Source organism: Rhinolophus ferrumequinum, chromosome 25 (genome assembly GCF_004115265.2).
Source record: "Rhinolophus ferrumequinum isolate MPI-CBG mRhiFer1 chromosome 25, mRhiFer1_v1.p, whole genome shotgun sequence".
In the NCBI taxonomy this organism is placed as follows: Eukaryota; Metazoa; Chordata; class Mammalia; order Chiroptera; family Rhinolophidae; genus Rhinolophus; species Rhinolophus ferrumequinum.
Window position 1 is genome coordinate 7,367,973 of NC_046308.1, and position 26,650 is coordinate 7,394,622.

The 26,650-nt window shown below is 41.1% G+C and overlaps 1 protein-coding gene across 6 annotated transcripts in view; it reads right to left on the reverse strand.

The window, feature by feature from the left end:
- The window catches only part of HECTD4 (HECT domain E3 ubiquitin protein ligase 4), a 165,260-nt gene that overhangs the window by 64,697 nt on the left and 73,913 nt on the right, over positions 1–26,650 (reverse strand). For 2 of the 6 annotated variants that reach the window (XM_033098451.1, XM_033098450.1), the window contains exons 10-31: positions 26,070–26,183; positions 25,201–25,341; positions 20,808–21,040; positions 20,292–20,437; positions 18,791–18,861; positions 18,072–18,177; positions 17,386–17,506; positions 16,580–16,708; positions 14,516–14,640; positions 12,853–13,006; positions 12,255–12,355; positions 10,416–10,614; positions 8,160–8,306; positions 6,915–7,019; positions 5,628–5,791; positions 4,812–5,045; positions 3,615–3,807; positions 3,306–3,410; positions 2,695–2,783; positions 2,124–2,299; positions 302–437; positions 75–216 (exon numbers count right to left, since the gene is read on the reverse strand). In XM_033098451.1, the coding sequence (XP_032954342.1) occupies positions 75–216; positions 302–437; positions 2,124–2,299; positions 2,695–2,783; positions 3,306–3,410; positions 3,615–3,807; positions 4,812–5,045; positions 5,628–5,791; positions 6,915–7,019; positions 8,160–8,306; positions 10,416–10,614; positions 12,255–12,355; positions 12,853–13,006; positions 14,516–14,640; positions 16,580–16,708; positions 17,386–17,506; positions 18,072–18,177; positions 18,791–18,861; positions 20,292–20,437; positions 20,808–21,040; positions 25,201–25,341; positions 26,070–26,183 (3,131 nt within the window). The remainder of the gene's footprint in view (positions 1–74; positions 217–301; positions 438–2,123; positions 2,300–2,694; positions 2,784–3,305; positions 3,411–3,614; positions 3,808–4,811; positions 5,046–5,627; positions 5,792–6,914; positions 7,020–8,159; positions 8,307–10,415; positions 10,615–12,254; positions 12,356–12,852; positions 13,007–14,515; positions 14,641–16,579; positions 16,709–17,385; positions 17,507–18,071; positions 18,178–18,790; positions 18,862–20,291; positions 20,438–20,807; positions 21,041–25,200; positions 25,342–26,069; positions 26,184–26,650) is intronic. The other 4 variants (XM_033098455.1, XM_033098452.1, XM_033098453.1 and 1 more) reach the window with 4 other exon arrangements.

The following is a 26,650-nucleotide window of genomic DNA, read 5'->3' on the forward strand; positions in this document are numbered from 1 at the left end:
CTGCCACCTGGCCCCCGGCCCCTCGTGCAGGCAGGCAGGTGCTACTCATCTGCAGTAGCCGAAAGGTGACCTACAGCTTGGTCAGGGTTGGTGCCGATGAAGGCAAACAGCTGGCCCAGCAGGACGCTGTAGGTGGGCTTGTCCCTGCTGTCCTCGATGGCCAGTGACTGCAGGAGCGTGAAGGAGCTGCTGCGGTGGCTGGTCACGTGGCGCCGCCTACGGGGAAAACCAGACCCTCAGGGCGTGTGGTGGCGAAGAGCCTTCCTCCGCAAGCGGGAATCCCTGGCCATTAGCCACTTACCTCTGATTTGCTCTAGTAAATTCCAAATCTTCATTACCAATCATTTCCAGGTCAGAAGGAGCCGACATGCTACGAAGAAAAACCGGCTGCCGCACAGCAGGAGATATCACCTTCGTTTCAGAAGCTGATTTACAAGCTGGAACAGAAAGGAATAAAAGGGTTCCCATGTCTATTTGTACGGGTAGCAGCAACAGCTAAACAAGGACCTACCCAACAGTCTCATTAAGGGTACCTTTGCTTTCTATGAGAGTTCAGCCACCGAACCAGCTAGCAGAGCATACTGATTTTTTTTAGGACAATTTTTTTAAACCTAAGATATTAAGTTAAAAATGACCTTAACTTGGAACAACTAGAATCTTTTTATCAAATGGGGTTTCCAAAGAAAGGCTGGAAAATCCATTTAATTTCATAAACTAGCAATGTTCGCGTTAATATAAGCATTCTAGAAAGCAAGAGAAGACAGAGAAAGTAATTTCTAGAAGCAAAATTTCTCAATCTAAATAAATGCAGACCCATTTTTTTCAGAGACGGCCTTTGTTCCCCCCTTTAATCCTAGGTTTATTTAGCTGACTTACTGCCACCTGGTGACTTCTCTGCTTTGATCATAGTTGGTGTGAGTAAATATCATGCTTGAGCTAGAATCTGACCAGCCCCTTCCTGCAAGATATATTGCTCAACCCCATCCAGAGAAATCACTGTTTTATAAAAGAATACTTCAATGGCAGAAGACAACACTACATGTAAAGATCAGCCGAGATTAAAAGACGTTAAGAAAGTAGAGGTCATCTTCTTTGAATTTATCTTAAGAATGGTTAGACAGCTTCAATCTAAAAAACATGAGTTTTGAAGATGATGTTCTCTCTCAGGAAACTACTGGTTCATCACCTCTGATACCAAGAGCTCCTTGGAAAGCATCCCCAGCCTTAGCGAGTGGTGACGTCTTTATATGGGACCTTTAATTTACCAAGGGCTAATGTGGCCAGAGATGTGGTGTAGCAGACCACGCTGGCATGTGATCACACCGCATACTTTCCCTGATGTCCTCAGGGAGTGAAAGCCAATCACTAGGGTCAGAAACCCCGGAGTCAGCCTAGACTTCTCCAAGTGACAAGAGCCCTGGGTGATCGGCTGGGCTGCAAACGAGTTTGCTTGCTCGACAGTGTCCAACGGACCATGGTCTAGACAACAGGGAGTCTTTCATTTAAGAACATGTTTATTCAATTTGTTCTCTCAGGGGAAGAATTCACACCTGTTATTATGGACTATGCCCAGTGGTGTGGATCTGGCTTAAGTAAGAAGATTCATTGATTGCCCTGAGAAATGTGCTTTCAGGCTAACAATTAAAATGTGACCAGGAAAAAAATTAATAGTGGAAATTCATGCTAGAAGGTTCCACTTAATTACTAAAGATGAAATGCAAACTCAGCATCAAGTAAAGAGGAAAATATGACGCATTGGAAGATTCCCAGTGTGGACTATCTAATTATATATGTTACCATGAAAATGATAAAGCATCAACTAAAAAGAAGGGGCATGGAATTATAAGAATACATGTCATTGGGTCCTTAGATGCTCCTAAGAAAAAAAGGGAGGAGGCAGGGAAGAAGGCACCCCTCATGCTTAGGTGACTCACAAGACACCACATAAATTAAATGAAAAGCATTTTCTGGGGGGAAAAAGTAAAAGGCAAAATAAAAAATGTGGACATTCCCTTTGTCTTCCTTTCTGGGAGTACGCAGAGGGATTTTTTTTAAGTAGCTGATGTACATTTTTTGAACAGACTAGCACAGAGAGACTGTGCAGGGCTGGCCTTGAACAGTACCCGGTGTTTCCGCAGGGGTCCCCGAGATGCTTCTGGTGAGGCCAGACTGGGCCGCAATGGTGACGTGCAGCAAGAGCTCGGCTCGGTTCATTAAACTCTTCACTAACGTCTTCGTTTTAGCCAGTGGGTGTGAGGGTTTCTGAATAAGAGAATTCACTTCTTGTAGGAACTTCTCCCTATAAAGAAAGGCTGATGTGCATTTAGTCGTTCTCTAGTTTACCAAAACCAAAGTTTTTTAATTACAACCAGTAGGAGAAGATAGAGGGGAAACTAAATAAAAGTCACCTGATAAATACTGCTCACCTCCCTCTTTCCCCATCTGAGGGGAGCAGTGTTATAAATTCTGGCCAGTTTTAGCTCTTTATTTCTGCCCCATTTCAAATGCCTAGATGCTAACTTTTGAAGGGTAAAATCAAAATTTCCAAATTACCAAAAGAGTTCCAACTCTAAAATATTTAGTGAATGCACCATCTTTTTAAAAATATCTGTTAAGACACTAGATCTTCACGTCTTGTTTTGAGCATCAAGGTAATAAATTAGCTTTACATAGTTAGTTATTAACATCACTAACCTCAGTGATAGGACCATGTTTTCAAGATCATTTCCATCAAAGGAGACTTCCTTCATTGAACACAAAAGTTCTAGGTCTTTCATTTTGTTCTAAAGAAGGAAAAATCAAGAAAAGATGGTATGCAGGATTTGCAAAAACTGAGTTTTACTGTGCATGTTAAAAGGAATAGAAAATTTCAGGGAAAAAAAACACCACCTTTGATCCACATTTCTATGCCAGAAGCACATTTGTAAGTTATTTGATATTTTAATGGTTAAAGATGGTATTGGCCACTTTCTGGGGATTTCGTCAGTGTTTGTGACTCTGCCTCTTGTTTGTTTGTTAAAGCTTCAAAGTAAAACTTGATAATGATGGTAACTTCTGTATAAAACTATTAATCAGTCAAAAAACAACCTAATGAGTAATTTATTATTTGTGTTATTGACAAGTTGACCTAATCGATTTTATTTAACCCTTTTAAAGAATGGGTACATTTTGGGGTGTGCCACATGTTAAGAAGTGACATTTTATCTCTACACACACACACACACACACACACACACACACACACACACAACACCTTGGCACTATAAATAGCAATGCCCCAGTGATAAAGCATACAGCTTGCTCACCTCATTAAAATGGTAATCATAGAAGAAAGGCGTGTTGTTTTCCAGTTTCCCCTGCACGGCCTCATCAACCTCACTTTGCCATTTTTGTTCCAATTCTGCAACACTCTAACAGATACATTAAAATATAAAATAAGGTGATAATAAATGCAGAATAAAAACAAGTGCAATCTGCAATCTATAAATTCTGAAATTTTTTAGCAGCAATAATTTTTTAAAACACCAACCACTTTTAGACTTCATTACATTTCTAGGAAAGAAATGATTTCCAACAGTTACAAGAAAAATCTCAATGGTGTAGCTTTCACTTACTTGCAGCTGTCTCTCCATGGCATTGAGTTTCTTAAAAGTCTCTCCCATAATTTTACACAATAAATCATATTCCTCAGCATGTTCTTCTTGATACTGGAAATTTATTAGGGACTGCAGTGCATCAACCAAGTTCAAGTGCTTAATAACACATGATACCACCATTTCCTCCATCACGTCTGGCTGAATTACTTCTCTGTGATCACAATAGAAACTAGTTAGGTATATGCCATGCTCTCAACCAGTACTGTATTTTATAGGTTGAAGATCATAGGCTTTGATTTAAATATATTAAATATTCACCACGCCTTCTTTATTACAATAAAGAGGCATGAACATTATATAATGGCTTTCATATCAAATTGGCAATGATTAAATATATTTATCTGATAAAACAAACATTGGCTGATAAAACTGAAAATTAAAGACACTTCCTTTTCTATGACTTGTATATTTTGAGTTATAGTCATATTCGAGCTGGAATAGGTCTAAGGCTAAAAAACATTTTTGGCACTATTTATCTGCCAATTAATTTCATGTAGTTTACGGCTTGTGGTATTTCATGCGTATGGATGTTGGGTTGAAAACAATGGTGCTTCTGTATTTTTTCGTTTTAAATATCATCTATTCTTTGTATTGTTTGCTCTGAAATGGCTCATCTTGCCTCAGAAGGCAGAGCAGAGGCCTGCAAAATAGATTGCACTCTAAGGAAGAATACCACAAAGACATTTATAACTGCAAGACTTCACGTTCTAAAATAAATACCCGTTGTCATCTCTCTAGACGTCAAAAATAAAGAAATGTCTCTTGACTCTATGGAAACCAGCTGATAACCAGTATAGAAGGTCAGACCACCTAAGGAAAACCTAGACCTTGTCAAAATTCAGCACGTATCAGAATCACAGGGAAAAATTGTCAAAACAGATTCCTGGGCCCCATCCTCAGAGGCTCTGATTCAGGAGGTGTGAAATGGGGCCCAAGAACTAGCAAGCTCCCAGGTGAAGCTAACACTGCCAAGTGAAGGCCCACATGTTGAGACCAGCTGCCCTGGAAAACCACCTGGCTAGCAGTCATTATGCAAACATAAAATTTAAAGTTTTTCTCATAGTTGCTAGACTATGAGGAGAAATACACCCCTTTCAATTATTTAAAGGTTTTTTTTTCCCATTGGGAAAACGAAAATGCCACATAGCAACATACTTTATACTTGGTCTAAACTGCGGTCTAGCACGCCCAGAAATTTCCCGGAGCTTTATCATGATTCCTGGAGGCAGCCTGATCCGGGGCAGGTCAAAGTAGCTTCCAATTGGAGGCACGAGAACGTCAGAGGGATAGGTGAATTCTCTGTCTTCCTCTATGGTCAGAGGCAGTGGAGACGGGCTTGGAGTAAGGGCAGGGGAGATGACGCCATTGGCCTCCACCTGCCACTGGCACCTGAACAGACAGAAAACATGTTCTTCACTTCCTTTTCTATTTGGAAAGCTACTTAAAGTTGGCAGATAAATCAAACATAGGAAAGATCCCACTATGTATTTACTATTTATTCATCAAACCTTCTCCGGAGGCTAAAGAAAAATGAGCATGTTATACAAAACCACATCTTTGGGGATCTACCTCCTCCCCAACAATTTATTATGAAACCTTTTAAATTAGAAAAGTTGAAAGAATTACATGGTGAACACCCAAATACCCATCACCTAGATTCTAGAATAAACACTTTGCTAGGTTTGCTTTATCTCCCATCTGCCCATCCTTTTGGGGATCCTTTAATTTAATTACACGATATTTGGGTTGGAGAAAAGCTCATGCAGATCAAGGCTGCAATTTCAAATTTAGTAAGGAAAGGGCCAGAAGGCACTTTGGAGTAATTTTCATTTTATTTCTTAGACACAATGACACCCATGGGATTGTCAGGCAGGAAGCACAATCAGCCAGGCAATGTCCTAAAAGTAGTTCTCCACATAAAGTCCTTTCTCCTCTGTGAGCAAAAGTAGCCCCATTTGAGCCTTTTGTTACCTTTGTAAAAGTTTGGATCGCAAGAGCTCCTGACAGGCTTCTTCTTCTTTGGTAATTTCTGGTCCGTTATACAGGATTCTCAACATGGAACAAGCCAACACAGACAGACCTAGCGCCAGGTCTACCAGAAAGGGCAGGCCCCCTGACACATCCTCCGAAGACTCCTGCAATGCAGACAGGGGCAAACCACACTGGTCAGTGATCACGGGGGAGCCCTTCCACCTGTGCTCACCACACTGCACTGGCCACAACTGCAGGGGCTCACAGAGCGGCATCGGGTACCATGCCTATGGGACACAGGGAAAGCACCCAGCACCATGAGCGGATAGATGGTGGCATTGGAATGACCACAGAGTGAAATTTCAACCAGTTCTGCAGAGAGAAGAGCCAATAAGACTCCGTATTAGAAACAGCCTGATTCTTGGGATATTCCTCTCAGCTGTGCCTCGCTGGGTATAAATCACTATTTCGTTTTGTCATCTCCATCCTGTGCTCGCACCAAGATGTTGTCAATGATTACACTGAATTCATTCCCTAAATATTGAGTGCCTACTTCAGACCAGCCATTGTTCCGGGTGCCTGAGATACAGCAGAGAGCAAAACAAAGATCCCTACCCTCGCGGAGCTCACGTTCTAGCAGAGAATTCCACTCTATAGAGAGTCTTAGCTGGCTTAAACTTAAGCAACCTCCCAGTCTAACAAACGTTTTACAAATCAGGCAACTTGAGGGGTTAGTAAACTCCTATTACTCCCTCTCTCTTTTTTTTTCCCCCAAGTGGGAAAAGAATTTAGTTACACCGATTTCGAGGGGAGGGCGGTGATATCTGTGGGGCACTGCTAAGAACAGTAGTTAAACCTATATATAGCATATAACATGAGTAATTAATCAACGACAGACCCACACTAGCAAGAAGAGCCTTTGGGAACGGCTTGAAAACAACCCAGTCCTACTACTCTTAACACCCCGAATCCAAGGGCTTACTTCTATTAGGTGTTTGAGCCTTCTTCTCCCTATGGAAAGATGCTGGAGGCAGATCACCTGTCCAGGCTTTGAAGACAGATGCCCTAGCAGAGGAGTCTCTGTGCTGCTGAACTGATTTGAGGTCACAGCTAGTTTTACTCCATAAAACTACTACTGACTATTAGTAGTCTACTCCTGCCGCGTGGAAGAGATGGATGAAACAGGAGCTCATATTCTGCCCTGTTTCCAAGGCAAATATGATGTAGGTAACCAAGGCACAGAGGAGAAAGGACGTGATGCCCCCAGCAGTGGGTAGATTCAAGTACCTGAGCGCGAACTGTGCAAGCAAAGCCCCACATAGCTTTATCAGGAGTGTTGTGTTCACGGCCACTTCTCATTTCAAAGGAGAAGGTGACTGTATCTCCTTCCACCTTAAAATTTAAGGGGGGGAAAATGTACTTTAAAAACAAGACACACAATTTTCAAGAGAGCAATGAATTTCTGAGCTTTACTTTCAAAAGGACCACATCAATATTTCACTCCTTTTCTCACTTGCTTTTTAAATTCAAATTCCATCCCCGTCTCATTTGGACACCAACCTTTCAGGTCTGTCTCCTGACCAGGTAGCTGTGGGGACAAGGCGTCTGTGAAATGGGTCACAACTGCCCAAATAGCAGGATCAGAGTCAAGATTACTCAAATCTTGAGCAATAAATTGCAATAAATTCCTCAGATTTCTATTCTTTCTGTCCCGCGCCCCCCTCTCCACTTCACCACCTCACTTGTGCCAATGAGGCAAGCCAACGGCCAGTCTCTGGAGAACACAGAGAGAGTTAGAAGACCTTGCTCTGTATTGTAGAACCACCACCACGAGTAAGAAACAAAAGGCAGGAGATCACAGAACAGTCAAAAGTGTTGTGCTGATTCGGCTTTGGATGCATCCAGACTACCCACCTCCACCCGCCGGAGGTAACTTGCTGTCTATGACTGAATGAGAGAGGGGACAACGTATGTGAGACAAAGGCTCCGGGAACAGCCTTGTGAGAGGTTTGGGGTTTCAGTGGGCATTTCAGTTCATACTCATATTCTAGGTAGACAGGTTGTAGTTCAAGGACCCAAATGACAAAGCATGGCTCAAATCTCATCAGTGTGAGAATGGATCATTATTTTTGCTCCACAGGCCCAAATTCATTAGAAAATATTGATTCCACATTTTTAAACTTCAATGACCCTGTGGTTCTAGGATACCCATCATAAGGGAGTAGAGAGAAGAAGTAAGCTGAAAGAACTAGCAGTCCTTTTAATGGACAGGGGAGGAAATGCTGTGACGCCCTCGGTCCATGGAGTAGATATGGACACAGGTGCTGCAGTGGACATGGGTCTGATGCCCTACAAGTGACAGGAGGGTCCTTCTAAATGAAATAGTGACTTTACAGGCCTGGCCAGGCCGCCCCGCTTCAACAAAAGCCCCCATGGCACATTCTTTCTGTAATTCTAGGTAATACTTGGGCCTGTGAGGGACGTAAGTTCATTTTTCTTTTTCTAGGAAGCAAATGTGACTAAACACCATACCTTCACCAAGTCTTTCGGCCAGCCAGTTCCTAAGACACTACGGCTGCCATATCCCAGTGTGTTGCCTCCGTACTCAGCAACCTTCCTACTGTTTGTGTTAGGCCCCGCATATATCACCAACTTCAAAACAGAAAATATACTGTTAGACTGTAAAAGAAAAACAAAAACAACGTCTACAAATATAAAGGCTGCAGAAAATGTGTGTTTAAAAATACAGTTATAATCAGGTACTGGTGTCACTATAATATAGCTAATGTCTCCTGATTTTTTTTTTTTTTAAACAACGGATACTCTAGTTTGGGTGCAATCAGCCATTGGTATTTCCAGGGCAGCCACAGAATAATAACGATTATCACAATTTAATTGACTTGGGGACCTCACATTAAAATAGTTATACTCAACTATTTTATATATATATATACACATACATACATGTATATATTTTTAAATACTATTTTAATCCTAATGACATATAACTCATTAATAACAGGTACAGTTTGTCCCTTAAATCCTCCCCAAAATTAAGAAAGTAAGCAAATGCAGGTGAAAAGATGGCTATATCTAATACAACAAAATAAAAGCAAAACAAAAACCTCAATGAATGAGGATTTTTAAAAGTGCAACAAACTGAAAATAAGCCATGTATTTTTAGAATATTGCTTAATGGTATAAAAAGAAAATGACACAAATTTGGGCCAGAAAGGGGGCTGCTGCTTCTTGGGTCAGTTTTCACGTATCAATACTTCTCTTCGATAAAGGTTATTCATTTATATCCAATTAACCAACTTTCTACTATGCAGGGGAACATTTAGAAGTCATTTGGCATTCAGCTACTTTCACAGGAAGTGGCTTTAGTAAACAGCCAGCCCTGTCTTCGGTGTGTAAAGCTCTGATGGCCTCTGACTGTATAAGAGACCTGTTGGGATCTGAAAGCTGCACTTGGTCCTGGACAGTTATCATCGTGTGACCTCGTACCCTGTTGGACCTTTGCCGACACCAGCCAGGGACGACTGGCAAAATGTCACTTCTATCCATGCAGTGAGTGGCTCCGTGCCTCCACATTTAACAGTCTGCTGCAGGTATAGGTTAGCATACACCAGAAGACGTAAGTACTGGCTTTTAAAGGAGAAACAGAATGACACTAACTAAAATGGCAACCTCTTCCAGTTCCAATTTAAATAGTCGTATCATCTGAATCTAGGAAACGGGGCAGCTCCTGTGAGGAGCTATGAAGTGGGGTAGACTGATGCCAGGACATACGTATTTTTTGAAAAGCTCACCAAAGCCTATTGTCTAAATTCTCTTGCTTCCAGCTAAGGTGAGTTTTGGGGGCAAGTCTTAAACCTCTCCAGACATCTGGGAATCTTCACTACCCTAAAAGGTAATGGGGAAGTGGATTCTGTCATTTGCCCAGTAATGTATTTTACCATCTCACAGTATACACAGCCAAGAAGTCCTTTATTTTTAACCTAACAATCTCCCCTGGTGGGGTTTAAGTCCATTTGCCCTTACGCAGTTCACACAGGAGAGCTATAACAGATGGCTAACAATCTACATACAAATAGTCCTGTGTCTATACAAAGCTATTAGATAATCCTTCGGTTGTTTTTTTTATATGTTACGTATCACAATTTCATTAGCCTTTCCTACTAAGTTCAACACTGATGGTTTCCAATGCAACAATTATAAACAGAAGAGAATCCGTCAAGCCCCAAAATGCTTCCTTTTAGTTCTAATTGTCCAGCCACCAGGACTACACTTCCTCAGAAATCTATGAGGGCCCTGAGGTAAGGACAAGGAACAATCATTTCAATAGACAAACAGATACTCATACACCCAAAACCCTTCTAAAGGCCACCTTCACCCAAAAGACACATAAGCAGCCCAAGAACTGGGCAGTACGGCCTTTCTAGATGAGTGGACATACACATCTACAGGAATTGCAAGCACAGAGGGAAGGCAGGAGGTCAGCAGAATGGAAAGGAAAAACTTCCTTTGACTCGGTCTAAACTTTGAAAGCTTACAAAAGTCCACTTTCAACACGTCATTAAAACACTGTTCTTAGATTGCAGAGCCGCTGGCTTTTGGACTCCCTCATCACTACCCTTCAAGGGATTATCTTAGGAAAGTTCTCCTAAGAGATGTCTGCAGACAGAAATAAGTCAAGGATGGTGACCAGCAGCAAAGAAAAATAAGAAGCATCTAAGGAGTCAGTTTATCAAAGGTGGAACCAGTACTAAGGCAGGTCTTGCTTACTTTGTCATAGTCATACTGTGAAGAGCACCTGCTATCAAATCTAAGATACAGGCAGCGAGCCCCCGGGATATGGACAGTTTCTTTAAATTTGTAGTTGTCTCTGACAGGGTGGACGGTTTCCACAGTCTTCCCAGCAGCCCATGGAGCAGGAATCTTCAAACCAGTGAGAAAGCCTGGCTCTTCCTTCTCTTCCAGCATTCTAGAACCAGACAAAAAGAAAATGATGGAGTTTAGCAGCGCGGACAGGAAGAAGGAAACACAAAAGGCGAACACATCACGCTTTCGTTTTCTACCGCATGCAGCATAACAGTGTGGCTCTGAATGCTTGGTATCACTGGCGATCAGAAACATTAAAAAAATTCCTATAATTAAGGTTCTTTTTCCTTGTTTGTTGTTAGTCAATGTATGTATTTGCATCCCCCACTCCAGTCCGTTTCAAGAGAGAAGCCCGATTCACATCCGGCAGAGGACACCATCAACTCTCATTTAAAGTTACTCGGGGGGAAAAAAAAGACATTGTACAGGACGTTTAAGATTGGCCCCTTTCCAAATCCCACAGGATTAGCGTCCTGTAAGGTTCCTTTTGTTGATATCTAAAGGTCAATTGTCGAGCACTCCACGAGTCTACACAACTACTTTTTACTGTAATTTTTACTAAAGAAAAGTGCCTTCGAAGTTCCTCTTATCTACTGTAACTGAACTCTCAAGGACCTCACAGGCCCAAAGTTGTGGAATACCAGCTCCTATACGCTGCACTTAGCTGCAGTGGAATTCTGTTACTCTCTTTAGTTGGGCTATCCAATTTGGTAGCTACTTGGTCCAAGGTGGCCATTTAAATTGCATCAAAATAAAATACAATTTAAAATTGACTTTCTTGGTCACATTAGCGACATTGCAAGTGCTCGGTAACAGCATGTGGCTGTGGCCAACAGTATTGGACAACAAAGACACAGCTTTTCATCGCTGCACAAAGCTCACTGGAAAAGCAGACCACTCCAGAGAAAGCCGCAAGTCCCTCCTTCCTGATCAGTGCTATTCAAGACAGCTTTAGTGAGATGCAAGTGACATGGAATAAACTGCACATTCGCCAAGTGTACAACTTGGTAAGTTTGGCCACATGTATACACTCATGAAGTTTCCTCCTCCTCTTTGGTAATCCAGGCAAGGAGTTTTCTTTGCTTTGTGTCACTAGAAATTAGTTTACATTTTTTTAGAGTTCTATGTAAGTATAATGTATTTCTGGGGGAATCTGGCTTCTTTCACTCAGCGTAAGTAGTCTAAGATTCATCCATGTTGTTGAATATCCATAGTTCATTCCTTTTTGTTGCTGAGCAGGATTCCCCTATACCGATGTACTGCCCTGTGTTTATCCCTTCTTCACCTGCTGGTGGGCGTTTGGGTTGTTTCTTGTTTTGGGATATTCTAACTAAAGCTGTTATGACCTTCATGTACAAGTCTTTGGAAGAATCTATGCGTTCTTTTCTCTTGTGTAAATACCTAGGAGTGAAACAGCTGCGTCACATGGTAGGTGTATGTGTAACTTTTTAAGAAACTGTCCAACGTTTGCCAAACTCATAATGTTTTACGTCCCCATCATTAGTATACGACAACTTGTCAATTTTGAACGACTCTCTTGATCTGTGGGGAAATTTATCCTAACCTGTTCCTATAGTAAGTCTACAAAGCAATTCAATAGCGATCTGTAAAATTTGACCCTGAATTCTCCTTCTTTTTCCAGTTAGAGAGTCCTTGCTACAAATCGTTTTATAAAAGCAGCACTAGGCTTTCGCCAGAAGAAAACAAGGCAGGGGGGTTCCTGCAGATAAGCAGTGTCCTCACCTGTCATCGGGGACCAGCCTGCCCTTCTGGTCCGAGGCACCACATGGGGAACAGCCCATCTCGGCAAAAACTGGACACTGAGTTTTAAGCAGCAAAGCCGTCTGAAACAGAAAACCATCATCACACCCTGAAGTGCTGACTGTCCGTTATCTGGACGGTGCCAGAGCCACACTTGGAATTCTCACGTAAATCGCCTTTTTACAATCCTAGTCTGCCCTCTTGCTAAGAGACGCTTTGCTACCTGGGCCACTGAACATCATTTTATTTAACTCTGGAACGGCACATATTTATATTGGTTCCCCATAGCCAGCAAGGACTCGGGAGACTCAGTATCAGGGCAGCATTGTACATTAGCATTTTTACAGCTGACCAGCAATTAACACTTGCTAAAAGATTGCAGTAATTTAGTCAAACAAAAGTTTTCCCTTAATATTTCAGTTTATTTTGAAGACATGATAGTTTTCTTCATCCCATCGTTATTTCCCTTGGCTTCTGAAACACGTGGTTCTATTTATTCTGCTGTCCGTGAATGCCCACGGCCACAGTGACAAGTGGGGTGGCCGGAGAGCGGTTCGCTTTGGCACACCAAGGCTCATACCTGACTGGTATAGAGTACCAGCTGCACTAGCTGAGGCATCAGGGCATCGGCCATGGTCAGAGTCTGCAAGTTTGGATGCATCAGGGAGGTCAGTAACACTGGAAGAAGGTGACCAAGCATAGTAGCCTTAGTGACTTGTTCCAAGCCTTTTAACCTACAAAAAGTTCAAGAAAACACACAGCTTAAGCAATTTCCAATCATGCGAAGAAGCAACTGACATCACCTTTATCTGACAAATTCTCTTAAACTGCATTTCCTTGAACTAGTTAAGCACTTATGGTTCCAGCAATTCAGTCCACAAATGTCCCACCTTCTACCACTGAGGGAGAGAACAGAAATCTGGTCATAGATTTCACTTTCAACCTGTGATTTTTGCCAAAAATAAGTTTACGTGGTGCATTTCATAGCACCTTTGAAGTACTTTATATGGGTCCTAAGATGCAAATAGCCACTCTAGGTAGTTACCACCTGCAATGTTCCCTTGGCTCCGGGGCTGCAGGTGGCTGTGCTGCCTGAGCCTCTGACAGCGAGAAAATGAATGGTTTCAACACCGAGTCACCTGCCACGGCAGGGCTACTCACTTCTGGCCTAGAAGAACTGGCTCACGTGGGGCATGGAGGCACGCAGATTTTTAATTTGTTTTTCAGGTCACATTCTCTTGCCCCCGATTTTACTGAGATGTAATTGACATATAACATTATATAAATTTAAGCTGAACACAATGATTTCACTACATATTGTGGGATGAGTACCAATACCCTAATCTTCCGCTAGAAGAAGTATGTGACTTGCCCAAAGAAAGATGAGGGTTATGTGAATTCTCTAGGACCACCTAGGAGGTTGGGGTTGGAACCCGGAGCAGCACTGATGCCTCCCAGGCTCTCAGACTGTACCACGTGCCAGCAGTGGGCCCCACGTGTCTCGACAAGCCCAAATGCAACACCTATCTGGATTACACTGTTCTCAGTTCCAACCTGCCCACCTACTCTCTGGGAGTGGCCAAGAGACGGTGACATGGGGACAGCTGGGGTTATGGGAGGGAAAGTTCCACTGCAGGATTGTTCTAGATCAGCAGCTCTAACATTAAAATCATCGACGCATACGGTATAGAAGCCATCCCTTAACAGCAAACCACAGCAGGAATTTTAATGGGGAGAACTGAGAAGGACCTTTATGCTGGGAATGAAAAGTTTACCCTCGATACAGGTCACTCCTATATCTGGAGAAGTAAAATGACAGTAAAATCTTGAGCTTGCATGTCAGTGTCATGTTTTGCATAACAGTTAATTATCCATATCACTCAGTCACTTCTCCTTCCCTGAAGTACTTATGAGTCACTAAGTGCACACCGTGCTGCGCTCGATACCTGCAGGAAAGGCCACTTTAGCCGTAATGATGGTGGAAGGCCCAAGGTCAGAGGCGATGCTGTTCCCACAACCCTGCTGCCCTTAGAGCATGGCTGTCAGCCCAATCGCACCTAAAAGCACCATTAAAGAGTTCGATTGCACTTGGTTTTGAAACACTTGCCGTTTCAACCTAGTCTCACAAAACTCCCTCTGTATTAAATGAACCATTGACGTTCTGTTCTAAAAGATTCTGCTTTTGGAAGCCAATTCTTCTTCCTGAAAGGCAGCGGGACACAGTTCACAATCCATTTCCTCACCTCTGCTCACGGTCGGCTATGTCACTGTTTATGAGGGCAGTTGTGACCTGCTGTAGCATTTCCAACACTTCATCGCAGCCAGTCAGGATTTGGGTGGCAAGAGCCAAAATACTGACCTTTAGCTCCTAGGTAGAAAATATCATAATGTTATTTTTAAGCTTTGTGACGAATATGCACTCACAACAACAACATGAAATGGTGTCTTGTATGGTGCATTTCCAAATTAAATAATGAGGTGTCCAGAACAAGTCCAGAGCACTAAGTTCCACTAGGATGGCAAGAAGCAATTTGATTTGGGAGGCCAAGGTCGGGAGTGCTGACAGAAATACGCAGCATTTCACGGGGAGCACACCGAGTCCCCAGGAGAAATGCCATTTCTCCCGTCCCCTCCAGCACAAGGGAGCTCCCGGCGGCCAGCCCGGAAACTGTCCAGGTGGACGACTGCCTTGGATGGTATGAGGATAGCTAAGGAGAAAAGCAGAACAGTAAAAGGCGCGTGTGCAGGCGGTGAGTAAAACGAGACAGAAACACAACATTCTGAAACAGTACAAGTGACCTTTTTACTTAATGTTTTAAGCCATTACACTTGAAAACAAGCACGTTAAAAAATTCAAGTCAAGTCGCAGGCAGTTATATAGACTATTAAACATTAAAAATAACTATTAGAGAGTTCGTGGGAGTACAACTACTAAATAATGTGTTCAGAAACACTAGTTAAGATCATAGAAATGTTCCATTTACGATTATTTTCTATTAAAAAATACAATCGAACTAACTGTTTAGATGAGATCTGTGCTTTTTAAATTTTTCCCCGAAACACTACACAACCCAGCCTAGTCTGCCGTCACCAAGAGTATCTGTTTCCATGGGTTAATTAAGAATTTATAAAATTTAGCCTTTCCAATAGAAAACACTGGTTTTCACTGCAGGAATTTTCTGGGGTCTTATTTTTGGTTTCAAGGTGTTTTGATCATCAAGGAAAAGGAATCTGAACAGAGCAGCCAAGATAAATCATGGTTTTGGTCGCACCGATCACCATCAGCTACCGACTGCACACTCGGGGGCAGCAGCGGGCCAGGTGTCTCCGAGCCTCGTCTCTAATCTTCACACCCACCTATAATACAGATGCTACTGTCCCTTTTTACTGATTAGGAAACTAAGGCAAGAGAAGGTAATAAATAGTAGTAGCAATTTAAATGATTAATTCACACCCTTCTGCCTGTTTAAAAACTGATTATACATAATGAGATAAACTCATAAATATGAACTAGCAGGTGTATGATTATCTGCATAAAGGAGCAAGGAAACAAACTATATGGCTTTTATCTTTAACTATGGCTTCCTTGGTTAATTTTTCAGTGCATTTTAGTCAGCGTTTTAGGGAAGAATCATTTATTGACTTCTCTAATTCTCCCACAAAGATGGATTTCTGAGGAACAATGCAAACAGGCTTGAGCATCCATCAAAATGATAATGACCACTATTATACAAAAATCTTTGATGGCTATAAATTGCCATGTGGGAACAAACTGAGTTCACACAGAAGCTAACTTAAAAAATAATTACAGAGAATGAAATGAATTATAGGTTTAGAAAATAAATTAGTTAATATAAATAATTGTGAGATAACTGTGAGAAAATTATCACCTTTTTAAAGTTATTTGAATCAAGACACTATAATAAACCAGCCAAAATGTCAAAATTGGTTGAAATGTTATGCTCCTGGATTTATTTATATATTGACATATAAATAAAACTCGCAGGTGCGTTATGAGATCACTTGTAAGTGCCATATTTTATAGTTCTTAGAAAAAGATGAAAATAAACAAAGGCACAAAAAGACTGACAGGAGCACATGGATGACACGTTATGAGAGTGTCACAAACATGGTAACCACTGTGCAACGACATAAAACTCTATGAAATGAGTGGCCTAATATCACCTCTCACAAGAATATAAGCCACACAGTGAAATCTGACATCATAATACACAGCCATGTAGCCCCCTAAGCTGTGCTTCACACACTGGGTAGAAAGCGTCGTTAGAATAAAGCTTGGTGTTTACCTGTACCTTCAATGTCTCTCCCTGCAGGGAGCTGTCACTGTCATCGTTCTCATCAGGTTTAATCAAAACAGTGTTACTGAGAAGATGGTTCTGAACTGCCATCAGATAGCGCAGGCAGGAGGACGCAGCCTTTAATACAAATAAGGGCATTTAAATGACCGGGTCCTACTGAAAGAAGGGAGCATGTAATCCTCATGTTTTTAAAGGATTTCGACAAGGGAAGCAAAAGAGAAAGTACAGAAAACAGACCAAGTTAGTTTCTCAGGTGACTTATTTCTAAGCTTTTGATACATAATTTGACACACTGACCAGCACTCTCTGCCTTCTACTACAGAGTTCTCACTGATCACTCAGATACTTACTTGAATTTTTGCCTCTTAATAATTCTTCTTCCCCACCCTCTTTCCCCTCACATGTGTCTCCATTAGAGAAGACTCGACCCAGACCCTTAAAAGAATCTTTTGGTTCTTATCAGTCTCTGTAAAACACTGATGGTTTAGAAAACAAAGCTAAATTTAAAATCAATACAGAAAGAAATCTTCACTATTTTAAACAAAACAAAAACATCCAAATTCAGTCAAATAATTTATTGCAACACAACATTTAAAGCAGGAGGAGTAGTCTTTGGAGAAAGTACTTCTAGTGATTTGTTTAGTTTTACATTTCTAGAACAAGCACAGTCATCCATGGGCCTTCATCAATTGAGTCTATCCTTGTAAAGTGGGTGTGTGAGTATGTGTACACACACACCTCTACACAATAAAATGAAATACAATTTTGCTTTCATGAAACACATTGTTACTTACAGGCACAGTTGAAAGGAGTTTTTGAAAATCATCTTTAGAGACAGTTTGGCACTTGGTGATTAAGATACAGGATTCTCGTACGACAATCTTCAGAATGTAGTGTAAAAGCTCATCATTTAGTCTTTAGATGCAGAAAAAATGTAACAATGAGATATTGATGATTTAGTAATAAAAGGCTACATTTTATACAACCGGCACAAGATGACAAAGATATAAAATTAACCTTCCTCGGTATAGAGCTTTAACAACCAGGTGTACTATCGAAATCAAACTTACAGAAATGAAATGGGACCTAAGCACCTAGGCCAAGTAATTTATAAATAGCAAAGAAACCAACACCTTCCTCCCCTCCCCAGCTCTAAGCACCCTCACTCTCTCTCACAGACCATCGATTTGGAGGACACCCTCCACCAAGATTTCTTAAATAAGCTCTGTTGGTTATTGCTGCAAAGTACACTTTCTCCAGGCCCAAGTGACTTTACTGATAAAACTGAAATGTGCTATTATCATTTCTTAGGGCAACGGTGGGCTTTATTATCTTTCAAATGATCTGCGGTTCAGACTTGACATGCTATTTATATTAGATACCACAGGAGACTAAAGGTGATCGAACACATTTAACTGTAAATTTTTACTGAGAAAAACACAAAGAAAAAGCTAGCAGTGACTAAGATAACGGGTGTCACCTGTAGTGATCGTCATCCTCGCTGCCAAATCGGTTGTTCTGAAGCTGTTCAGCTAAATTGGTGAGGATCACGTCCCGTAGTTGGGAGAGGCCACTGTTTCTCTCTCCTAACACAGAACAAAGCTCCATAAACTACCCTGGTAATCACACTCAGAAAACTGATGCTATTAAAAAAAAGTTTTAAACAATCAGACTGTTGACAACCTAGGGGCACCGGGCACTGATACAAGAAACGGCAGCGAGAACCGACCCACCTGACTTTTTCTAACCAGGGCGTCCTGATTCACATGTAGTTACCCCTGACGTATCATCAAGTGTGATTTCCAACTCCTTGATGTGGCTTATACACACGTCTTTGACATGGTGGATTTTGTTACTGTTGTTTAGTCTAACTTTAAAAGTTGCACTTTAATGGGTGAGAAAAAACTGGAGTAGAAATCCCCAAGAAGTCTTATTTTTAACATTCACAAGACCTCTCCAGTCAGGTATATTACACTAGGCAGTGGAGATAGAAAGGTTTATAAAGCTTGAAGATATATAAAACATGGTTTCTGCCTTCAATCTGGTTGAACTGTTGGCATATGTGCAGATACATTTTTAAAATTAAGGCTAATTAACAGATATGAAGAAAGAAAATCTATTATCTTAATACCTAGTTGTTACCTTAGGGACAAAAACAGGATGGTAGTAGTTCAAGGATAATTAAAGGATAAATCTTACCTTCTGTTAAGACCAGCTTAAGTAAGTTATTGATTTCAGTTTCACCGGGGTACAAGATATTTAAACCAGAGCTGAAATGACAGAAAAGTCAAAAAAGCTTTTGAACAAACGTTCTAGAAAACAGAAACTTTATTTAAATTTTTATTAGATGCCACTTTGGTTACATAAAACTCTGAAGTAAGCTTCATCACTAAAAAAGCAGCTGAACCTAAATCCACTGTTGTCACATAGTCCGATCACCTCCCTAATAGATAGTTTCCCTCTCCTCCTATCTGTGAATTACCAACATAACTTACATGAGGTCAGCGGCAGAATCGGTGAAGGAGAATGGAGCCATAAAAGTCAGTGGAATCAAGCTAGGTATACATGCAGACTGTGCCCCCAAGAATCATTTGAAAGGGGGACTTTCTAATTCTCAGCTCTTCCAAAAGGGCAGAAAGAATCGTATTGCAAATGGCGCCAGAATTCTTTTCTTTTTCTTTTCTGATGATTTAACATACAATAAAGTGCCCACATTTAAAGTGTACGATTTGGTAAGTTTTGACATATGTGTCCACCCATGAAAGCATCACCACAGTCAAGACAGTGAACACACCCATCACCCCCAAAAGGGTCCCCATGGCACTAGGTTTTTAAAAAATATTTAACAAATTTATTGAGGTGTAACTGACAGGTGACATTCTATTAGTTTCAGGTGCCCTGACACTAGATTTTAATTTTTTGCCTTAATGTTCTCACCATAAAGAGACCCAGAGCATAATCTATTACAGAAGGAAAAAAATCGTCCCCCCTCTCGGCTCACCTGTCATACAGTGCGTCCAGACCAAGCACTCAGTTCTTTCTTGGTCACTAAATTATACTTGGTCACATGAATGCTACGTTCCTTGATAAAAGGTCATTGTACTCAAAAAATATATATGGATTAAATGACAGTAGAAAATAGCCCATAAATTCTTCCTTCTTATCGAACAAGGTTTTAAGCAGATTTTAAAAGGCTAATATTGTTGAGCACTAACTTTGCGTCAGGCCGTATCGTATTGAAATCTCACAACCCTATGATGTGGGCACTATTTTTAAGCCCATGTAGAACTGAGGAGATGGAAGCCTCAAATCAAGGTCACACATAGCTAGTAAATGGCAGAGCAAAGCCTAGAAGCCAGGTCTGCCTGTTGCCAAGGCCAGCTTGCTTCTTAACCACTTTGCCACTCTCTCCCCCAAACAAAATAAACATCTGCTTGCAAACCATCAAAATATCCACTTCAAGGGTGTTTTCTTTTTGCTTTTTAAGATCCAAAAGGTGAGATGGGGACCATGAGCAAAGGGGGACCTTGGGTCCTCTGGGAGGAGGCCACAGACCCCTGCGCCATTCAAGCGCCCTCTATGCGTGAGGTCCTGGCTGGGACGGGTCGGGGACATCGGTGCTACCAGCTGGCCCGAAGATCACAACGCAGTGCAGAGAAGCATTTTGCCGGGAGCACTAAGAAAGTCATCTGCCGATTACCTGATGGCAAGGCAGACTTCCTTCTGAATTTCAGGGCAAATGTGGTCTTTCGGTGCCATCAACAACTGCCACAGAAGCAATCCCGACCGTCGAATGATGTCTCGATTCCTTTCAGTTTGTGGGCTGAAGAAAAATTTAAACACCACCTACAGAAACAGAAGGGGCATATCTAAAAACGCTAATTCTACTGGGGATAAAATTATCCCTCTGAAGAAAAGTACATGGTAGATATTCTTTTGAATAGATACCCAGGTGGATTTTTCACCACAATCTCTTCTATTGTGTAAGGGTATAATTATAGTAAATATTTCACATGTATTCATTGCAACAAGCTACATATGGCGATTAACTGCCGTGCAGTGAGTATGATGATAATTCTAATTACAGGATTAGAATATGGTGAGATGCAAAACAGGAATGTTATGAAATTTCTCGTCTGGTAGAAATCAGTGGCCGAAGCCAAGGTTTGTGCTTCTTTTTCTTCTATTATCTTATTTATCTCAAATGTGTACCTACCTGAAAGACAACGAGAATGCAGCGGATAATACAGGTGTCCCCATTAACCATGGCCTTCTCCATGATGTCGCAGATACTGCTCAGATGGTGCGCTTCGATCGGGTGCTGTTTGCCCAAGACACTTGTGATGGGAAGGTTTGGGTTCGTAGCCAGAAGGTTGAGTTGGTGTATGCACATGGCGCCAACGTGGTGCAGTAACTGGTTTATAACCTCATTCGTGGTTATAGCCTCTTCTGGAAGATGAAAATGAAACTCCGTGAGGAAAGACATCTCCGTGGGCGGTCCCCCAGGAACAGTCTTCTGACTTGCAAACGGTGCACACACACAGGAGGAGAGAGTATCTCGGCTCCAATCTCCTCCACTACTGCTGCAGAATCCTTCTCCCTGCCACAGAGTGCTGAGGCGAAAACACTTGGGAATTTCCTTTTTTTTTTTTAGAGCATAAGTAGCTAGTGCCATCAGGGAGCCCTTTCTATATGCTTGACAACAGGCTAAGTGCTTTATGTGCATTACCTTACAACATCATTATAAACTCAGACTATTTTAGCCCTGTTTTGTAGAGGAGTAAATCAAAAGTCAGAGAGGTTTAGTAACTTGCCCTAGATCACACAGCTACCAAAAATGGTAGAGCTAGGATTTGAATCCAGGCCATCTCTGCTCAGAGCCCACGCTGGTAATCATTCTGGTAAACTCTCTCCATCTTCTATGGCTCCTCTATAGTAGAGCCCCCCACCCCCCACCCCACTTCCCTGATCCAGAAATATTTCCTCCCACACACCTCAACATTTTTATTTCATTTAGTCACCACAGCCTAAATAGCCATCAGTTAACACTTGTGAGGGTTGACAGGCATCCTCTTATATAATAATAACGTAAATGCTTCATGGATGGTTATAGGCATTCCGGGAATGGGGGTGAAAATAATTTAAATAGGCAAAGTCCAAAAAAAAAAGATTTTTTTTTTTCTCTTTAAAATAGCTGAAATGAACAACTGAGAAGGAACAGGAAAATAGGTAACCTGGAGAGGCAGGCCCGGGTGGGGGAACCTTAGAGCTGCAAAAGAATTGTGGGCACTGGGGATTATGAGAAAAGGACTCAAGGAAACCAAAGGAAAGGTAAACATTGCCAAAACTAAACTTTCCAACTGCATACCGTGTTTCCCCGAAAATAAGACCTAGCCGGACCATCAGCTCTAATGAAGCTTTTGGAGCAAAAATTAATATAAGACCTGCTATTATATATTACATTAATTATATTAATTATATTATATATATTATATTATATTATACTTGGTCTTATAGTAAAATAAGACGGGGTCTTATATTAATTTTTGCTCCAAAAGACGCATTAGAGCTGATGGTCCGGCTAGGTCTTATTTTCGGGGAAACACAGTATTAACCCTAGGGCTAGGTGGGGTCCCACTCTCTTTGAGTCCCCAGTCTTACAACAGTAGAACTCAGGTTAATATTATTCGTGTTCACCAAAGACTTTTTGAAAGCTGCTTCAGGACCTACCCAAATAAATGAGGTCTCTGGTTTTTACTGAGTGAGATGGGAAGCCAGTGGAGGTGTCTGAGCAGGGGAGTGACAGATCTGACTACTTCAGATTGTAAGACTCTGGCTGTTATGTGGAGATGAGGGTAGAGGAGGGCAGCTGCAGAAGAAGGAGGACCAGTGAGGAGGCCACTATGCTAATTCAGGTGAGGAAGTCGGAGACCTAGACTAGAGCTGTAGCAGCACAGGCAGTGGAAGCGCTGGATGTGGGATATATTTTGAAGGGAGGAGCTGACAGGACTTGCTGATGTCCACTGGGGTGTGGGGTGTGAGAGAACCAGAGTCACAGATAAATCACCCCAAATTTTTGGTCTGAGCAAATGAAAGAACAGTGATCCATATACTGGAACTCAGTAGGTATAGATTTGGAGAGGGGGAGAAATTGGGAGTGTTTTTGACATGTTAAGTTGAAGATGCCTATTAGATACTCAAATGGAAATGAATACAGAGTCTAGAGTTCAGGCAAGAGGCTTGGAGATAATAATTAGGGAGTTACTAATATACAATTGACTTTCTTCTTTTCTTTTTGCTGCTTTTTTGGCTTTTTTTTACAGCTTTATCAAGAGAGAATAGATGAATTTCATGGTATATAAATTATAAGTGCACAATTCAATGAGTTTTAGTAAATTTACATAAATACCAAAATCAAGAATCAAAGCACAGAAATTACTACTGCCCCTATAAAAATTAAACTAATTATAAGGAGACAATATGAGCAACAGTCAAGAAAACTTGGATGAAATGCACAAATTTCTAGAAAGACACAAATGACCAAAACTAACTCAAGAAGAAATGAAACATCTGAATAGATAAATGCATAGCCTCAAAGTATCACCTCCCCCCAAATATTTATTAGTTACTATGGTGATTAACCTATGTCCACAAATTCTCTGGTGCTTTTCATTCCAGGAGGTGAAGCTTAATTCCCTCTTTCCATGAGTGTGGGCTTAATGACTTGCTTCTAATAAACAGAGTACGGAAAGGGAAAAGTGTAAACTTTGCAGTGAAGAAAGCTGGCATTTAAACCAAGTGATCAATTGTAACATCACCAGAAGTAAGTCATGTTGATATTCTGTGTCCTGTGATATGATGTAATGAGAAAAACCCCTCACCTCTGCAATAACTTAAATCTGTCACTTCAGTTTAAAATGAGAAAACATCAGATGAACCCAAACTGAGGAACATTTTATAAAAATATCTGACCAGAACTCCTTGAAAGTGTCTTTTTCTGTTATGCAGATAGGATAACTATCCACCTATGGCCCACCATCTGAAATCTCCTGTTGAGCCACTCTAATGATATTTTTCTTTTCAGTCACTAAACTTTTCAAATCCACAATTTACAACTGGTTCTTTTTAAAAAATAATTTATTTGTTGAAACTCTCTATTTGTTTAATCATAGTCATCATACTTTCCTTTAATCTTTTAATTGTGTTTCCTTTTGTTCTTTGAATATATTTATAAAATTTGCTGTAAAGGCCTTATCTTTAAGTCCAACATCTGAGTTTGGCCTGTAGCATGTATCGTTACTGATTGTTCAGTCTTTTTTTATTTTTATGCTTGCTTTTATTTTAATTTTTACTTCCTTTCATTTGTTCATTTTAATGATTCTTGTTTTCATTTTTAAGCCTACTTTCCTCAGAGTCACTCTGAGTCAGAGGTTGTGCTCAAACACCTTGAACCAATAAAATCTCCATCCTGGATGGATCTGGGAATTTTGGAGGGAGCACATCACAGTTCAAGCACTTTTAAACTCTGCCCTGGTTTTCCCTTTCTGCCAGGCCCGTTTCACATCTCTGCAGGCTCACGTTCAGGCAGGCCTCTGGGAACAGCTTGGGCTCTCTCCAGCTTCTCCTGTGCAGATGTGTGGGAGCTTATCAAGGCCCTCTGTCACTTTCTCACTAAGCAGGTCTCACCAGTAGATTTCTAACTAGCCTGCTGGTTCACTGCTTGCCCTACCCAGGAGCACAACCTCTGGCTAACAAAGCCACCGGTATTCTCTGCTTGTTTGCCATCAAGACTACTGTTACTGACACTGCTGCTGGGTGTGAGTTTTCTTCCATGCTCTGCTCCAAATCAAGTCAGGCTCCTCTGGCAGCAAAGCTGCTGGTTTATACAATATGCCCATCCTGGTGGGATTACTGTACTGACCAAGCTGGGAGATAGGAACACCACTGACTGCCACTGCTCTAACCCAGAGTTCAGAGGGTGGGTGTGTGGGGGTGTGTGTGTGTGTGTGTGTATACCCGCTTCTCAATTTGGTGTATGACTGTGGTCAATTTCCAGGGCCTAGAAATAGTTGTTTTCGATATTTTTGTTGATTTTATCATTGCTTTATGGGAAGAGGATTTGCTGAGCTATTCATTCCTCCATACCACTATAACTGACCTTGATGCCACAGGATTTTAAGTTAACATTAACTTAATATTAAGAATCTTAATATTAAGAAATATAAAAGGCCTTTATCTGTAATCTAATTATAAATTTGTGCACAAATAAGTATCAATGTAAAACACTGTAACAGCATATAATCCCATGTCAAATACAAATAAAGAATCAATTTTTGCACCAAAGTTCTGATAATTGCAGAAGGAACATAATTTTCCTGTTAAAAAAAAAGACTTAAAAAAAAAAAAATGGACCCGCAAAAGCTCTATTTATTTACATACTTATTTACTGAATCATAAACCAATCAGATAACAAGGATTTGGGGTTTCTAAGTTCTGAGAGGGAAGGCTATTGACACATCTTGTTGTGGCCCATGTCCCACTTACTCACGCTGCTGCACTCTCACACTTCATGCAGGAACTCTTTTCCTGTAAGACTGAGGCCACCTCACCTTTGGGCTCTGTGATGATGTGACTGACTCCGAGCCTCTGACAGACGTAATGGAAAGCCTGGTTCCCAGGATTACACCACTGATCGATGTAGTCATTTGAGCAGGTCCACAGCATGTTGTTCACTGTGTCATAACAGGCACCTGCAAAAAGAGCATTCTCTATTCAGCTGTCATGTTGTCATCTGCCTGTGTGCATATTTCTCTTAAGCACTGCTAAAGAAGGGAAGGGCAAGGATTATCCCGAATGCTGACAATCCACAGCCTACTTCCATATATTTACTTGGCAAAGCAGTAGACTGGGACTCAGCAAGAAGGCAGAATTCAATTTCTACTCTGCTTAACTCCTATGTGGGAATGGAATAAGCCTCACGGAATAGAGAGTTCTTAATAACTGACTTATAGGTGACCTTTTTCATTCCAAAAGGGATTTAAGTGACTTATATTAAAACCAGCGTAAATATGACTAATTCACCTAACACACAATAAAAGTCTTAGTAACTGAGCCCGAAACTTAGATATGAGCTTCCTAGGAGCCAAGGCAAAGAGAACATATATTAGATCATGCTCATTTTCTAATAATAAGTATACCCATTCCTCATGGAAAACAAACATTTTAAGGGCATTCATTACCTTTAAGAAAAATATGTTACAGGCATCATCACACAACCTAATGGACAGTATCTTCAATAGCAATATATGCAGAGGAATTTTACATAAGGCAATTTCCTATATTAATCCTCAAAATTAAGTAGTAGCATAAAATATTTCTTTCAAGGACACTAGAATATCACAGGAAATTGGCAAGATTACTTTTGAGACAAATTGCTAAAATGGAATTTTCCAAGGACACGTGGGCATCTATTTCTTACCCAATCCTGGGACAAGAGCACCACGCCCCAGCGAGCTTCCAGCAGCATCTATGAGATCGGCACGGCTCGTGAACTGACCATCCGAAATATTATACACCAAGCTAGAGGCCAGGACTGTGGAAACAAACATTGAGCTGTTTAAGAAGCCTTAAAATGATGTGCAGTAACTTTTCCAAGTTACAAGATCCACTGGAGGATCTTCACAAGACTTCAGAAAAATCACACCTTTTTTTGTTGTTGTCTATTGACGGTAACAATGAGGAAACAATACACACAGAAGACCACAAAAAGAAAAACGGCACAAAGTATCTTCCTAAATAGTGACCCACAGTTTTCAAAGTGTTTTTTACATGGAAACTTCTGCATAAAGGTTTTTTTTCAATATAGACTATCACAAAAGTCATCGCAGGAGGGGATATGATCTAACGTCACAAGGGTAACAACATTTACAAGAAACATTTTACATGTAGTTGGTGTTCCGTACAGGTCAGGAGCCACTCAGACACACTCAGCTGCTGTCCTTCAGGGAGCAGCTCTAAACTCGGAGACGCTTTGGCCTTTTTCCTTAACACGGGATAGTG